The sequence below is a fragment of the Anneissia japonica genome, unplaced genomic scaffold (assembly GCF_011630105.1).
Source record: "Anneissia japonica isolate Jap-2015-1 unplaced genomic scaffold, ASM1163010v1 scaffold1118_len251929_cov158, whole genome shotgun sequence".
Classification (NCBI taxonomy): domain Eukaryota; kingdom Metazoa; phylum Echinodermata; class Crinoidea; order Comatulida; family Comatulidae; genus Anneissia; species Anneissia japonica.
The window spans coordinates 92,559-110,257 of record NW_022730222.1 but is presented as its reverse complement, the minus strand read 5'-3'; the positions used below and the strand labels follow the sequence as shown (position 1 = coordinate 110,257).

Sequence of the window (17,699 nt, the reverse complement as noted above, 5' to 3'; positions counted from 1 at the left end):
GACGATTAGGTGGGGGCCCTAACTCGCAAAATGAGTAATTTTAGGTGATTTTTAACTACCCGCAGGCTCGTAGCGAGGGGGTTCCTGGGGATTCGTCCGAACCCCTTTTTTCAGCGAACCCCCCACCCTACCAATAACGAACATCTTTGCTATGTTTATGCATCCTTCGTTTTTTTGCAACGGTATATAACTCGGAATTTAATAAAAAATCACCAGCAGAGATTGTGTTTCTGAGGCAGTAAGTGTGTGATCATCAGAGAGTGCGAAGCATGAATATTTATGAGAGTCTTGTTGTCAAGCTGCTGTTAACCAATCACGAGGCATTAAATTGTTTCGGGAATATTACACAAATATGGCGTCAGATTAACTGTTATCCCTTCTTTTTTTAAGTTATCTGCATTCAAAATAGCCACTTTGTTTAACGACGCAATTTTTTTGTGATTTTCAATGTCCCCCTGTGTCCATATCAGTGAGCGTATACATTTTAAATTACAGATATATTATCTATGGGTAGTTGTCTCTAGCCACAAGCAAGCACAGGCTGATCAAATGAATTAAAATGGAATGGCATTCATTCAAAGTTGGGACCAGCCCTAAAAAAGTGAAAAAAGCCAATCTTTCCCATTAATGGTTCGTCATGTGGACAGTTAAAATCTTTTCTTAAATTTACACCAGTTAACCAGATATATTAGATCTACTTATACACCAAATTTCAGCTTTGGTACTCAGCTCCTTCATGGTTAGATACTATGTTGAAAACTACACATATTTTAACAACGGAAATAACTAAATTTTAAGAGTTGGGTAATTCCATGCCATTGGATCTTAGATTTTTAAAATTTTTTATACTGACAGTTATTCATGTGAATTGAAAAACCTGAAATTTGTAGACTCTAATTCCTGTTTGTTTTCCCGTAGCAGCAGTTTGATGTAAAAGGGGGCGTGGAACAAATTGGTGCACTGTGAAATTAACTTTGATTTTCGTATGCTAATATCTTTGGAAGTACAGCGCCTATAACCTTCAGATTTTGTGGTGTAAGACATCTTTTACTGCTGATTCCAAATCTGCAATCAGAAAAGTTGTAGTATGTACTATTGTGGAATAGCAATGGTCTAAAAATGGGACAAAAACCGGTCTGGACCAACCTTTTGCATTTTTGGAGGGCTGTATCTGGGGAAAATAAGCTTAGTTCTGTAAGGGTAATGTGCTCCGTGACCCCTACAGAATCTGCCCCTGATTTCCTAGTAATACTGTATCATGCAGCTCACTTTCCGATATTCTGACTTACTTGAGAAAACTGACCACTGTCAAAAAAGATTAATATCGCAAGTGATTCAGCTTGCAAAACTAATCTTAGTCAGGCCAGCTACCAATGCTACAAGTGAAAGAACGTTCAGTAAGAACAACTACTGTATGACGCAAAACCGCCTTAATAATTTGATTTTATTATATGTACCCAAAGACAGGGCAAGTGGCTTACGTTTAGTAGACGTCGCAAATGATTTTGTCAGAGGACCGGCCAACCAACCGCCAAGCCATAGTTGGTAAATTCGGACCATCAGATCTATCCCAATCAAAATAAAAATAAAAATTCAAAGATATCTCATTTCTCCTTATCAGCTGTTAATGTTAGTATCTTGTAGTGTTTAGCCGGCATTTTGCAGTACCGTAAAACATCCGATAGAAGCCCATGGGTTTAATAACTCGAAGAGAACATCTTGGGCTTTTTTTCAAGATAGGCTCATGGACTTCCAGGGCTTGAAATTAACTTTTTTAGTTCCTATGCATATAATGCAATAGGAACTATTGTAATCACTCTTAGTCACATTTCTTTTGTTTTTTATTGTGTGTAGTGTGTGTGTGTGTAGACATTTATGCAAATGCGCATGCGTCAAAGAAAAGTTTTCCGACATTTTGTTTTACATCGCGATGGGAAGATCGATGTGAAGTTTCTGCAGAGTTCAGTCAGGACTCGCGCTAACCGACTGGAAAGCCGGCATGGATGAAACTATTTTGGTTTTACGGCAAAAAAAATCAACTGCTGTAGGCATAGGTATTTTGAAGAAGGCCTAAAATAAAACTAAAATGTTTTAATACTTGCTGAAATACATCGTTTCTCCATTTTTCACTAAGTCCATGCAACGTTTTTTTCTGTTGTATACGTATGAGTAGTCCATAGAGATAATATTAAGAATACTAGAGTGCTAACCGCAATGTATTCGATGTTCGAAATACACAGAACTATGTGTGTGTACCATCCAAGATGGCTGCCATAGAGCGCCCTCGTTTGCAAATGCGCCCTCAATTTACTCAGAAAGTTCAGTACAGCTAGTTACCTGTATGTTTGAAACTCGAGCGTTGCGGTGTTTGGGTGTAATGTATACGATTTTCATTTTCATTCCTTGGTACTTTTATTTTTGAATAAGATGCTTCACTTGGCCTCGTTTTGGCTACAATAGTTTAATATTTTGTTATTATCATTACTCACTATCATTAATGAAATAATAGTCAGTCAGAGGGCTTATTAATATGTAATAATATGTATACTAAGCCTGAAGGTGGCGCTTTACTACGACGGCCATCTTGGATGGTACACATACATAACTCTGCATTGCTGCGCCATCTTGTCAGCACTCTAGTTGTTTAATAGCTCTATGGAGTAGTCATATGAAGGTACTATATCCCTGACTGTTGGCTGTGCAGCAATGTACCTTTTGAATGCAAACTGAAAAAAGGTGAAAATATAAAGGCAGCCGACTGTCGGGTACATAACGACTATCTGGTCACTAGACCACGGAGGCTTCATGGTTGAACAGATTCAAATACCACCAGATACACTCTATTACACAATAAGTACGGCTAGAAACAAATAGGTGCATATAACATAAATCAAGGTAGCCGTTAACACTGTTAAATCATATATAAATCATCAAAGAATATAATATATAAAGAATATAATATATAAATATATATATATAAATCATCAAAGTGGTTATGACACTCGCCTTGACAGCGAGAGGTCGCAGGTTCGAGTCCCGCCAGAGGCATTTTATTACACAATTTCTTTATTCATTTATTTACAGGACTACATTCGTTGAGAGCTATGCTACACGATGTGTTTATTAAGTCCTTTATTCGAACACTGTATTTACCTTTCTTTGATGATTTATATATGATTTAACAGTGTTAACGGCTACCTTGATTTAAGTTATATGCACCTATTTGTTTCTAGCCATACTAGCCAAAATGGCCACCATCTTGGAATTTTTGTGATGACGCCATCATTCCGATTAAATTTTTTAAAGAGATTGAAGAGCAACTATTTAGCCAAGTTCTTGTTACATTTGATATACATAGCATATGTAAAAGTGACTAAAAACATACATTTATTTCCCCTACCCCATTTTAATTAATCCAAAATAGGATATTTACGGATTACTAATTCGTAATAACGAATTAGTTAATTCGTAATTACGGATTAATAATTCGTAATTATGAATCCGTAATCCGTAACTAATTCGTTATTATGAATTAGTAATCCGTAATAACGAATTAACTAATTCGTTATTACTAATTATTAATTCATTATTACGGATTAATGAACATATACTTTATTGGCACTAATGGGCTTTCGTACCTTCCAACTTCGAAACTTCAGTATTAATCGCCAGAGAACATCGTCACACTTCTAGTGTTTACAAAGGTCTCGCGGAGTAACATATCCCAAACATTGCAAGTTGCCCCGAATGATGTAATAATATCCCAGCATTCTGATTGGTTTACTTGCCAATATGCGACCAAATAACCCTTAATTTCAAGCCCTGGCTTCTTTTCGAGAGAGTACAATACATACACTGTACATGAATTTAAAAAACAAAATAAATTAAAACACGTTTAGTTTAGGCAGTTAGGTGATTTAATGCCGGTTAATACACATGATACAGATTAATGTTACAGGGACCCCGTTTACTGTTTTATAGTAGGCCTAGTAATTCCCAAACATTACGGAATGTAGTACCCAGCTAGAAGAGCTACCCATGCTCAGTAGTGGCGTAACGCATTCATGCGGCAGTTCGCAGGCCCACCGACCCTTAGGGGGCCTTCGGTGCCCCTACTCATCAGACCCTGATCCAAGAGGGTTGATACATATTAACAGTAAGATGTGTCTCTGACATCGACTGTAGGAAGAGGATTGGGGGGGGGGTAGAGGTGCCCAGCCGGGCAGGACCTCTACATTTGTCAACATTTTAAGTCTGAATGAGTTTCTCCAGGCATCTACAGGTGTCATAATTTGTTTTGCAACTCCCACTATAGAATTACTATAAGTCCTTGATGAGACCTTTGTGTCGTCCTTGAGGGGCTGGGTGTTTAAAGGAAGGGTAGCATATCTCCTGTCTTTAACAAGCCAAATTCTAAAATTCTAGGTAGCAGTCCAGCAATAAAGGCAATTTTTCTCACTTTTTTTAAACGTCTGTCTATACATTAATTGTTTTATTCATTGTGATACAGTATAAATCAATTGTGGCTCTATGCTAAACACATATTAATCAACATGATGTTTGTCTATTTAAAAGTCAAGATATTCATAAAATATTAAAAGTCAACTATTTTCTTAAATGCATATTAATTCAAGAAATTTTAATGTCATGAATAAACTTTGGTTACAGTTATGATGAGGTATGCCATCACAAAACCAGCATTCTATCTACAGTATTAAATTAAGTATAGCATAAAGAATATTGCAGTATTGTATACTTAGTACAGAGAAGCCATAAACTTTTACTCATAACTTTGGCAATAATAAAGTCGATTCCGAATGACCCATCATTTTGAAGTACAAAATGTGGAGAATAAGAATGTTAAAAAGTCAATTTTCATATTTTGGTCACTGATTTTTGGGATAGCAAGCCTCATATTGTAAAATGTTAAATGTATGTTTGAAAAAGTCATTTTCTCTGCGTACGTCCATAACTGGCTATTTTTAGAACATTACTCATGAAAATAGAGAGCAGATAGTTGTCATGGTTATAGTAAAAGTTGATTAAGATTCTGTGAGAAAGAACATTAGTAGATTTTTAGTTTCCACACAGTTTACAAGATGTTCGGTGGTAACACAATTCACATTTTAGGTTTTAGTTATGGACGTACAGTACGGTTATGAACGTACATAAATTATAGCGTAAATACAGTATTGACTTTAAAATTGGAGATTAATTTTTTTTTTTTTAGATGATTATACTTGGGACCTAAAACCTGTTTTGCAAATATTTTTTTGGTATTATACAGAAAATTGTTAATACCTGATATTTTTTTTTAAAATTGAACAAAGAGCACAGAGTCGACCAGGAGTTTATCGGATCCCGTGTGAATGTGAGAAGGTTTACATTGGTGAAACAGGACGAGATCTCCGCACTAGGCTCAAGGAACACCAAGGCCATGTCAGGAGAGGGGAACAAGAAAATTCTTCTATAGTCATGCATTCCCACAGTCAACAACACCGTGTACATTGGGACAAAAAGCCGAACTAATAGCCACCATACCATCTTGGCACTCCAGAAGGACTAGAGAAGCCATCGAAATTCACAAACACAATACTGTACATCAAGACATCAGATTTGTCATTAGCGATATTTGCCTGTCCGTGTTTAATCGGACCTAGCAAAGCCCCGCCATTTCCCGCCTTCTGGAACTATGCCTTTGTTTTTGGTCGTTCCCACCCACTTTTCCGCCCTGGAACCATGCCTTTGTTTGGGCGTTTCCATCCTTTTGTTTTGTTTTCGTGAACAATGGCTATTGTTTTAGCCTTTCACTAGCAGTATTCTCATTGGTTAGTTTATCCATCCAATCACCATCCAGCTTGTGTTTTAGCCTTTCACCCATTGATCAGTTTATCACCACCCAAACATGTAAGTATTTCCCTGTTTGGAGTGTCTGCAGATATTATTCTCCTGAAGACGATTGATGCATCTCAATCGAAAAGTTGAGACTTTTCTCTACTACAACACTTCTTTTCAGAACTACTTACGTGATGTACCGCAAGCTTCAACATATATATTGTTATACAGTTACAGTATGTGTCAATTTACATGTTTTTTTTGTAAAATGCATAAATTTGATACTCTTAACTTCAAACCCGATAATTATATATAATATATATATAAAAATTGATGTAAAATTATTTGTACCAGAAAGTATATAGTATGAGCTTCAAAATGACAACTCACTTGGGTAGGTGCAGTAAATATGAAAATTTGATGACAAGGTTGACCTTTCGGTGGAACTTCCCGTATATTTCAACCACTTAGAAAAGACTAGTGGTCTAACGTTTTAGCATTTTCTATCAATTTTGTATCAGCATTGTTGTTTTCGAGTATTTTGTCTTTTAATTTATATGTTGAATACGGCTTCTCCCTGACCCACCCATCATTTTTAAAAGCAGTGTCCTGCGTTTTTGTGCAATGGTGACAAGAAGATTCGGGAAACTGGGTTTCGGCAAAACAGGTTTTGGCAAACCGGGTGTCGGCAAACTGGGTTTTGGTATCGTGGCTACAAACACGGCAAACCAGGTTTTGGCAAACTATATTTTGACAAACTAATTGGATACCCCTGTAATACACCGAGTAGTTCCTGCTCTGGCTTGCCCTGTGGTGTACTACCTGTAATGCACCCAGTATTACCTGCTGAAACCTATAATTCCACCATGAGACTTTACATGGTGATTGATTGTTCAATTGTGTGTCGACGGGATTTCTGGACATGGGGATGTCTAACCTCTTCGTACTGAAGCCATTTTTTACTAAGAGGTCTGCTCGTGGATGTGACTAGGATAGGTTAAGGGATAGTAAATATACGGTGGCATATCTGGTATAGTTCTGGTGACCATAGCTGAAGAACAATCTACACATTTTGAAAAGCGCCATAGGTTTCAGATTGCAACTCAGTGATTCAGCTATGTTGTAATGTAGGTTTATGGCATTCTAAGCCCCTGATTGACTAAAAGTTGTCTAACTGTTTGTACACATCCTTGCTACCCTTCTCTGGTTATAAATACATGGAGTGATGATTTTTTTTCCTTCCCTTTAAAAATTAGCATATCCAAAAAAATACTTAATTCCGGTAATATATGTTAATATTTATATGAATAAACTTTAAAAGTGACAAAAGATAAGCCCAGTAGCCATTTTGAAAACACCTTCAACGCTGACATTTTGTTAGTGTTTCAGGTGAACAGGTCTTGTGGCACGCGCTCAGTACTACAGTATTTACCACTCTCATACTTGTTCTGCAAGAATGGGCATGTTTTGGCCCTATCCAATGCAAGGCAGTTAACAATTTACGTAACCATTGGAACATGTACTTCTACAGTTATTTCCTCAATTATTAAGTGCATTTGTGTTTGAAGGGTGTTTACAGTTAAAAAGTCCTTTTTAGAAGGTTTTTCCTTAATTATGTTTCTTAAGTTTACAATATCATTGAAAAAAACATGCAGGTCGGCAGCCTGTGTGGGGAGAATGGTATTATTTATGGTATTTGTTTCAGTTTTAAAGCCTAGTCTACTAAAGCTAGCAGATTATAAAATACAGTGTCATACTTGCCTGATTTTGATTTTAAACAGTAAGATAAAATGCAAGAATTCAAGTTTTAATGGCTTTTCATTTCAGGAAATTACAAGACTCAGTTGTATGACAAGAATATCAATGAGTTCCTTCCTTCAAGTCCTGGAATTGGAATGCATGTTGAAGTTAAAGATCCTGAGGACAAGGTTTTGTTATCTAAAGTATATAGTGACAAAGGACGTTTTACTTTCACATCACATACACCAGGAGAACATTTGATATGTCTTTACTCTAATTCCACCAAATGGGGTATGTTCAACAGTGGAAAAATGGTAAGACTCTTAAACAGCTTTGCTGCATAAGTTTGTACAGTAATGAAAATCCTTTTAAGTTTGTGACAAACCTATGTTTAAATTATTATTAAGTGGCAGAATATAGAAGTTAGTTGTCAAGTCGAGCACTTCTGGAAAGAATCATGAAACTTTGTCCTAGGGGTTTTTTGAGTATGCTGATTCCAAAAATTGCGGGAACCCCGATGTCATTCCAACTGTTCCCGCCGAAAATGGGAAAAATCAAAATGGCCGCCAAAGTATAGTAGAAACCCATAATTACGAACCCCGATTTAACAAATTTCCAAATTTACAAAGGTAAAATAAAGGTGATGACATCGTAAAAAATTTAAGTGAAAGATTTAAAAAAAACTAGATTTGAACTGAAGATGAGTTTGGTGATCCGCCGTACTTTGACCCTTATAAAGCGTGCGGTGCTGATTGAAAAGTTTCATAATATGCTAAAATAATCTGTAACTACGGTAGTTTTTTAAAAAAGAATAATTTTCAGCATTTTAAAAGATTTACGCATGCGTACACGTACGGCTTGACGCCCGTGTTAATCCAATTAATATAGTGAGATAACGTAACGTTAGTTTATCGAGGGCGGGTTGAGCTAATGATTTGGTGCAGTTCTATCTGTAAGTGCCCACATTACCATGATCTTGGTGTCAATATGTTTTTTAGTTCAAGGAATCCAATAAAACATTATTAAAATACAATAACGTATATCTTCATCATGAAAATGCAAAAATAAATAAAAGATTCAAAATGGCCACCAAGAAACACAATTTTGGCAGTTTAAAAGCTCGAAGTGCCCATGTTACCATGATCTTGATGTCAATTCCTATGTTATTTTTTGTTCAAGGAATTCAACAGAACATATAAGAAATACCATATAATATAACTTCTTCTTAAATATACAAAATTGAATGTCACATTCAAATGGCCTTGCCACAGGTTTTGCTGTTAAAAAGAGTGTCCTTAATAGTATCATGGTGTCAATACCCATGTTCTTTAGGTCAATGTATCCAATAGAATGTATATATAAACTGTAATAATATCTTTATTGTAAAAATAAACTATAAATTCAAAATCCAAAACAAGGTCTTTGGTAATTAAAACGGCTGAAAATAAAAATGGCCCCTAAAGAATGGGGGCTCTAGTAAGCAACCGAATGGGGACTCAAGTAAGCAACCGTCCTCATACTTTTTAGGTAAACCTGTTAAGGCTCCTGCCATAGAAGCCATAGTGCATAGAAACCACTTAACTAAATTAAATGTGAAAGATACAGATGTCGCTACACTACATGCAAGGCTGAGGTGGGTGTGAACTCTCAAGCAAGCAACCATCTCCAATCTTGCCACCTATACTTTTAAATGAACCCTTGGATTTCTTGTTGACAAAACGGCAGTATTACTCAACTTAATAAGATAATAAAAATTGGCAGATACAGATAGATTGACAAATGTGGCACAAGCAAGCGAAATCAGACACAAGTCGTATTTTGTCAAAACTTAGTTTTGTGTTTATTGCAAACTAGACAATACAAGCTTTAATATAAAAAAAATAATTATTGTAATACCATGTGTTTTGAGCGATGCTACATAAATTTAAGTTTAACACCATTCTGTGCCAACTCAACAAATGGGATGGCTGTTACAGTCTCAGATTTTCTTGAAACTTGGATATAATGTGCACCAAATGTCTGACGAACAAACCTAAAATTTAACTTGCCAATTCCATGTTACGGCCATTTGAAATTTTAGGGTCATACCCAGGCTTTTTAGCTCTCAATTATGATTGTAAAGTTGCATTTTCAATCATGAGGAGACTTCACCATTTACCAAATTTTACAATTTTGAACCAGGTTTTGCCGATTTCTTCTTTCTCTACTAATTACTGATTCAGGAAATTTTGTAACAAGATTAACAGGGAGGCTCATTAGTTGTGAATAGTTCATAAGAAGACTAGCACAATTAAATCAAAAACCATGTTGTAACTTCCAACATAAGTCATTGATTTTTAAAATTCAAAAGCATATCTATTATGATTTTTATCTGAAATTATAGCTAAGTTAATAAAAATGCCAAATTATTTTGAACAACAGGTTTTTTTTACAATTTTCCAGCCTGGTTTTTAAATACTATACTGGTAATTTATTGAGAAACAGCAATGCCTGCTGTGATAATGACTCTTAAGTAGAGGTATTCTTCTTTGATGTTTAATTGGATTATTGAGATAAGATTCTGGCAAAACCTGGTTCACCAACCTGCCTGAATGCCCTTTTAAAGGGTTTGCTGGTAAATGGGACAGTAACAGCATGTAGCCATATCTTCAAATAGTATACAGATAATTAACTGAAATTTGATATCTAAACTAACTTTTGGCTGTAGAACAGGAATATGACATGACGTTTGGTATACCAGACCCCTGTTAGGAAAAACGTAAAGAACCTAACTTATTTGGTTGCGTAATTTTTCTTCCATTTTTAGACTCCATTAAAATACCCAAATCAGTTATTAAATGGGTCTTAAATTATTGCTACGAAGCAGCCAATTCATATTCTTGACAGCAATTTGACCTCTGAAAGGTCATTGCTTGTCAAAAAACAAGGGCCTATTAAGACGACTGAAAACAGGAATTTCCTTCTTTCGTTCTGCCGGGTAAAATCAATTACTTTAGGCGACGTTTGTAGACTAACCTACACGTACTAATGTCCGCATGTCGCGCTAGCCTTATCCTACTCTAGGCCTAGACTAGCTAGGATGGTATAGGCCTAGCCTTGAAGGGACGAAGGTCCCAATGAAAAACAACGTCACAACTTCAGGGGTTTATTTAAGAGCCGGCGGCCGGCGCATTCGATCGGCTACTACGATGTTTTCGCCGGCTACTTCAATCAATGCTGTACAAAAATTAATACAAAAACCACCAATATAAATAGCGCAACCGGCCTGTAAAGAACCTTATTTACCTACACGAAGTACATTGGGCTTCCAGGTTTTTTTACCGCGGAGAAGAAAAAAAAAAACAGATCGTCATTTAAAATTAATTTGTGTATGACTATGAACCTTTTATTTTCATTTCATTTTTATTTTACTAGCCCTCTTTGTGATGACATAGATATTTCGGAAATGATAAATAATTTATAAAAAAAAACCAACACTGGCTCAAATTCGTTTACACTCGGTGGCGGAGGTAGCAAGCCGAACCAAATTGAATGCTGTTTACACTCACAATTTCAGAGTCATAGATAGTACAATGATTAAAACGGCAGAGCAAGCCANATCGTCTCAATTCACATCACATGAGACATTTTTTTCCAATGTGGTATCCATTCGTTTTCGATATCTGCGTAAATTTAGAACTATTTTTTGCTCTCCTTAGATGTTTTCTTCAACGCAGATCTAGGGCACAGGCCTAAATGGTGAATCCCCACAAATTTCAACATGTTTGTGAAAAGTAAACAACTTCATCATTATAAAAATTGTATTTTCAATTTATTTTGGTGGATTTTATTAAATGTGTATAAACTTTTAAAAAAGAATGTATTTAATTATTGAATCAATATTCTGACCTTAAATTCCGATGTTGAGCTCGAAAAATTCATAAATTCTAGGCCTTCTAACCTACTCAGTAAAGTATACTAATCAAGGAGGTTCTGATCATCACTGCATGTGCAACCACTGTGCAGTGTATACTAAGAAGTTCAAATGGGAAACTAATTTTCCGTACCATATGACATATCCACGATGTTCAATCATCATCAATCAATGTGTTTGAATCGATATTAGGCCTACAGGAAAATAATTTGTTAATAAAACATTGATAAACATTGTTCATTTTGTAGCATGCTCGAATACCATACAAAATTAAGGAATATCATATGAGTGAGTACTGTTGTATGTGTGTAAACTCGTCTCTTTCTTATCTGTGCCTGGGATAGCCAGCTAAGTCCTGGTCCTAGCAACTGAGGTAGGCTGCAGGTTTATAGCGCCTAAGAAAGCCAGCCTACAGTAGGCCTAGATACTGTAGCCTACACAGTGGCTGTAGGCCTATCTAACCTAGGCCTAAACTCACGATATGATATTTTCAGCTATTGTATGATTTTCCTCTCATGAATTAAATTTAGGCTTTTTGAGATTCGCGAAAGTGTAATGTCGCGAAAACGGCCGAAATTATCAATTTGCGAAAGTTTCTGGTTTACAGTATATATTTAGGCTAGGCCTAATGTATGAAGAATGTAAAAATATCAACTTTTTTACAGCTCAGTAGTTGATTCTGAAAACTGTTTAAAACAAAACAATGATGTAGAGAAATGCCATCAAATGGGGGTCCTAGGCGGCCCCCCTATACCCCCGGCCTATTTCAATTTACTCTCCTGTTACTTTCAAATTTCTCCTGCTACTCAAATTCATAAATATACCCCTGACCTTGATAGCTAACATTGTCTATTTAACATCACAATAATTCATTATTAGATCTATATTTGTTGTTTGAATTTTACTCCACAAATATCAGCCGATACCTCGCACAACTCGTTAACGTCTTGTATCTATTGTCGTGACATCATGGCTCGCTGGCTCACACTTGTGATGTCTCGCACTTGTGATCAAATAACACGCTGGCTCGCACTTTGGCAACATTCTTTGGCAGTCAACTCGCACCTAGAAAACCCGCCCTTGGAAACTTGCCCCATAAAAAAATGTACAGTTCCTAGACCATGCAGTCTTCAAAATAAAAATTGTAACCTTTGGTTCAACTACATTTTCCACATACGTATATGTTTTTGAAACTTTAATTAAAAAACCTAAACCATAAAATGAAAAATTACGACTTTGTTACCCAATGAGAAGTGTTCTAATATAGACAATGGGTCGTGTCTCATATTATTTGTTATATTTTTATTCATTATTTTCACTTAATAATAGTGTAGTTTTATATAGCGCACAAATCCATCTAATGTAAGATGCTCAGGGCGCTTGAAATATGGACTAGTGACTCGATCAATGACTCGCATAAATAATTTTGTTCGAAGAACATTTATATGCAGTTGTACTTCGCAGCACTTCACTTGCATTTTGCAATTTCTAGTTAATATAAATAGTTGGAAATGTTGCACCACAAAAAATTCAGGATTTTTCACTTATCATTTTAGGGGGCAGTCGTAGGACAAAGGTCATTCAGGACAAAAAATACACAAAAATGCCTCGAATTATTGTTGACGTTTGACCCTGTGGACAAGTACGCTTGTTGTTAAAACTTGCACCATTAATTAATTTATATGATGATCAGATGTTCCAAATATCAGTGTGGTGTCTTTATCCCTTCATGTTTAAAATGTGATTTGAAATTTGTGACAATATCAGTGTGTAAATGTGACAAAATTAATTTTTGAATTAACAGTAATATTAAAAACAATCTGCCTAGACTCTTGAAACTTATAATTCTAAAACACCTTTATGTGCTTACTTCAGGCATGCAGTTCGTTTAAAGGGATATAGTGTTTAATTAGTAAGATACTGTCCCCCTAAAAATGGCCTAAGTGCAAGAATTGCACAATAAAATTGTGTTAGTATTGATTTCAAATGAGGATAATATTCCATGTACTGTCTAGAGCCATGAAACTTTTCATTCTAGGACAACTTCTTGTGTTGATTTCAGTTTTATGCAGTCTGTTAAATTGATAAATTGTTTAATTAGTAAGATATTATGCCCCAAAAATGGCCCAAGTGCAAGAATTGTGCAATAAAATTGTGTTACTATTGATTTCAAATGAGCATGATATTATCCATGTACTGTCTAGAGAAACCTTTTATTCTAGGACAACTTTTTGTGCTGATTTCAGTTATGCAGTCTGTTGAAGGGATGCATTGTTTAATTACTAAGATATTTTGCCTCAAAAATGGCCCAATTGCAAGAATTGCGCAATAACATTGTGCGACTGTATATTGATATTTCAAATGAGCATAACAAACAGTGTACTGTTTAGAAACATGAAACCTTATAGTACACATTTGTATGCTTAATTCATGCAGTCTGTAAAGGGACAGAGTGGTTAGTTAGTACGATATTTTGCACCAAAAAATGGCTCAGTGGCAGATTTGGGCACAGTGTAATCATTTCATCACTGACAAACTGCTGTAATACCGTCTGTTCACAAAGGTAGAACATGACGTGCTTTCTTCACGCACTCGATAAAGCTGAATGGGTTTGAGAATGGAGCAATGATGGGACGGGTTTTAAACATTTTGAATCGGTTACAGTCATTGACTTAATTGAGGATTATTAAAAAAGAAAAATACAATTTATGTTGAGAGGGACCATTTTATTCAGTAATTAATGGGCTGTACATAATTGCCAATAGTTTGAGCATGCGCCATCTGCCAAAAAGCACTGGCTGGTAAAAATATGTTATCATGTCAATGACCTTTTGGCTGAAAGCCAATTATTTTCTGATGTTCCCATTCACATCTTTTCGACTCTACTGCTGCTGTAGCCTGTAGTAGTAGGTCTAGGATAAGCCTCCTTTTCTAGGCTAGGCCTACTATTAAGTTTTTCCAACATGTAGGACAATTAACATTGCATTTGTGTAGTGTTTAGTTTTACGATGAGTTTCCGCTTGAAGTGAAAACAAGAAAAAGGGGTAAAAGAGGAGGTGTTAGGAACAGTCTGAAGAAACGCAAGTCCAAGCTACCACTCCCGACAACGATGGATTATTATATTATTATTTATTTAGGCACACAATACATGTGCCAAGGATTGTCATAGCGAATATATCACTGTCCTACTTGTAGGTGACAATCCCTTACACAAGACAAAAATACACACACGATGCTTTACACAAACTAAATATCAATTTGAGCTTTACGTCGTGAGAAAAAAATCCTGCAAGACTGACAGGAATTGAACCCAGGACATTGGGATTGGAAGGCAAGCACCTAACCACCAAGCTATTCAACTCCACTATAAAGCTATTCAACTCCACTTTAATGTGAGGTCACTACCAAATAAAATAGATAAACTGCGAGCCTATTCAAGGCACCTATTTGAATACAGGGAAGCCTCGGTGATTAGCCTTTATAGAGACATGGCTTGGCAAGCCTAATACTGACAGCGAAATTGAACTAACCAATTTTGAGTTAGCTCGAGGAGACAGAACAGAAGAGTCTGGGAAAAAGTGAGGGGGTGGTGTATGCATTTATATAAGCAAAAGATGGTGTAACCATTGGACAATTCGGGAAAAACTATGCACACCTGACATTGAGTACAAGACCATTCAACCTACCTAGAGAATTTCCACAAATATTTTTCACTTTGGAAAAGGCTAACATTTTTCACTGTGAAAAGGCTAACATTGAAGCTGCAATTGAAATTATTGCCAGGACAGTGCTTCGGTACGAAACTCTGGCTCCTGAGCTCCACAAATTATCCTAGGTCATTTCAACAAATGTACACTAAAAGATGCATTTACCAACTTATGAACAAGTGATTTCTGTAGAAACCAGGGTCACAGCAACATTGGATTTGTGCTACTGTAACATTAGAAATTCTTATACAAGTAAAATTTGTTTAAAGCTTGGGAACTCAGATCATAATAATATTTATCTTTTACAAGTCAAAACTTAAGCAAAAAACCAGTAGGAAGACAGCAGCACATCTGGAGCAAGGAAGTAGTTAAAAAGTTGCGTGGCTGTTTGGACTGTACAGACTGGGATGTTATGCTCAATGATTCTCCTGATGAAAATGTAAACACAGTATCAGCTTTATATATCTTTCTGTATTGAAACTGCAATCTCCAAAGTCACCAGGATAGTCTATGCAAATGAAAAACCGTGGATCTCAAATGGACTCAGGACTTTTCTTCAAAATAAACGCAAAGCCCACAGCGAAAATGATGCAGGCAAAGTCAAAGAATTACAAAAAGAAATCATAAAATGTATTAAAACTAATAATATGAAATACATCTTTGGCTGCTTCAATAATGAAATATCTGTGACAGAGAATGTAGTCTCTAATTTGAACGAAATGAATCTGCTTCAGCAAACCTTGTATTAAAATAAATGAGTGTTGTACGGAATGTTTTTTCCAAGGTAAAAATGGTGAAAGTACTGGCCCTGATGGAATATGTAGCTGTGTATTAAAATACTGCAGTCAGGTGTTAGCCCACATTTATACCTTATTATTCAATCAGAGTCTAGTAAATGGCATTGTGCCCAAGTTATGGAAGACATCTATTATTTCCTCACTCTCAAAGACTAAAAACCCAAAAGACCTTAATGATTACAGACCAATTGCAATAACATCTAATGTTGTCAAATGTCTTTAGAAAATTGTACTTTGATTGTTACTTAACGAAACTAAGCCTTTTTTGGACCCATTACAGTTTGCCTATCAAAGTAAAAGAAGTGCTGAAGATGCTGTTCTCTTCCACTTACATAATATCTATCAGCATTTAGATGCTCCGCGAACATATGTAAGGTGTCTATATATTGATTTGTCAAGTGCAAGCATCGATTACTTGTACATAAACTATAAAAAAATGAATGTGAATAATTAATATCATGGATATATAATTTCCTTATATGCTGACCACAGCATGTGAAACTGAATGACCAGAAAATTGTTAGTATTTGTACACCCCAAGGTTCAGTAATCTCACCTATGTTATTTTCACTTTTTACTAGTAGTTTTCAAGTTAATTCAAAAGAATGTACAGTGATAAACTATGCAGATGATACGGTCATCTCTGGTTACATAACTGATGGTGATGAAACTAAATATAGAAGAGTAGGGCATGAATTTGCTGATTGGTGTAGTAAAACTGAATGTAAACAAAACAAAAGAAATTCTCATAGATTTCAGGAAAAAGGCAGAACCATTGGCTCCTATTACAATTTAATGAAAATGCAATAAATATGGTTGAAGAATAAATACCTTGGTTGTATAATAGATAATAAGCTTAAGTGGAAATCAAATGTCAATAAAGTGTTTTGCAAGGCTAATCAAAGAATGTTTATACTAAAAAAAAAAATGAAATACTTGCACATAGATAGAACTATTTTAAAGTTATTCTACCACTCTGTAATTCGCAGTGAATTACTGTACTGCGATACTTTGGTAATATCCTGCAAAAAGATACACTTAGAATTAGCAGAATAAACGAAAGAGCTGGGAGATTGATTGGTGAACAATTAATCGACATTGAATCATTGTATAACAAGAAAATATTGAAGACTGTCAATACAGATTTTAATGATAGTACTCACCCTTTACACAAAGTACTTGTCCTAGCACATTCTGGACTTTACCACCCCGAACCAGGACTAAACATAATAATATCTGGATTTATATAGCGTCTTACGTTGACACAACCTCAAGGCGTTTGACAACAAAGAAAAAAAATTTTTTCAGATGTTCGCCCATACCCAATGGAATTCATACAACTTAAATGTCAAACGATAGTTATCATCATTGAAATTAAAATAAATATTATCCTGGATGTTTATGATTGGACTTGGAAACTCACCCCGCCATTGCATGCTAGTCAAGTTTATTTATGTTTTTTTATGTTATTGCTTTTGGTGTTGTAGTTTATGTATCTCTTGTGCTTTTATTTTTGTAGTTTATAATTATAATTGATTCTTTACTTGCACGAGTTTATTTATGTACCTGGTATATTTTTGTGTGTATATATGTATGTAATTGTTAGAGTTTTCTTGTATTCATGTGCAATTTTTATATTTTTGATATATATTTGAACTGCAATTGATATTTTTGATAATGAATTCTTTTCAATTTATTGTAAATACA

General features: G+C 35.4%; 1 protein-coding gene across 1 annotated transcript in view; it reads left to right on the top strand.

Annotated features, from left to right (window-relative positions):
- The window catches only part of LOC117114797 (transmembrane emp24 domain-containing protein eca-like), a 36,698-nt gene that overhangs the window by 3,065 nt on the left and 15,934 nt on the right, over window positions 1-17,699 (top strand). Inside the window, exon 2 of the mRNA XM_033258490.1 lies at window positions 7,663-7,889. Within this exon, the coding sequence (XP_033114381.1) occupies window positions 7,663-7,889 (227 nt within the window). The remainder of the gene's footprint in view (window positions 1-7,662; window positions 7,890-17,699) is intronic.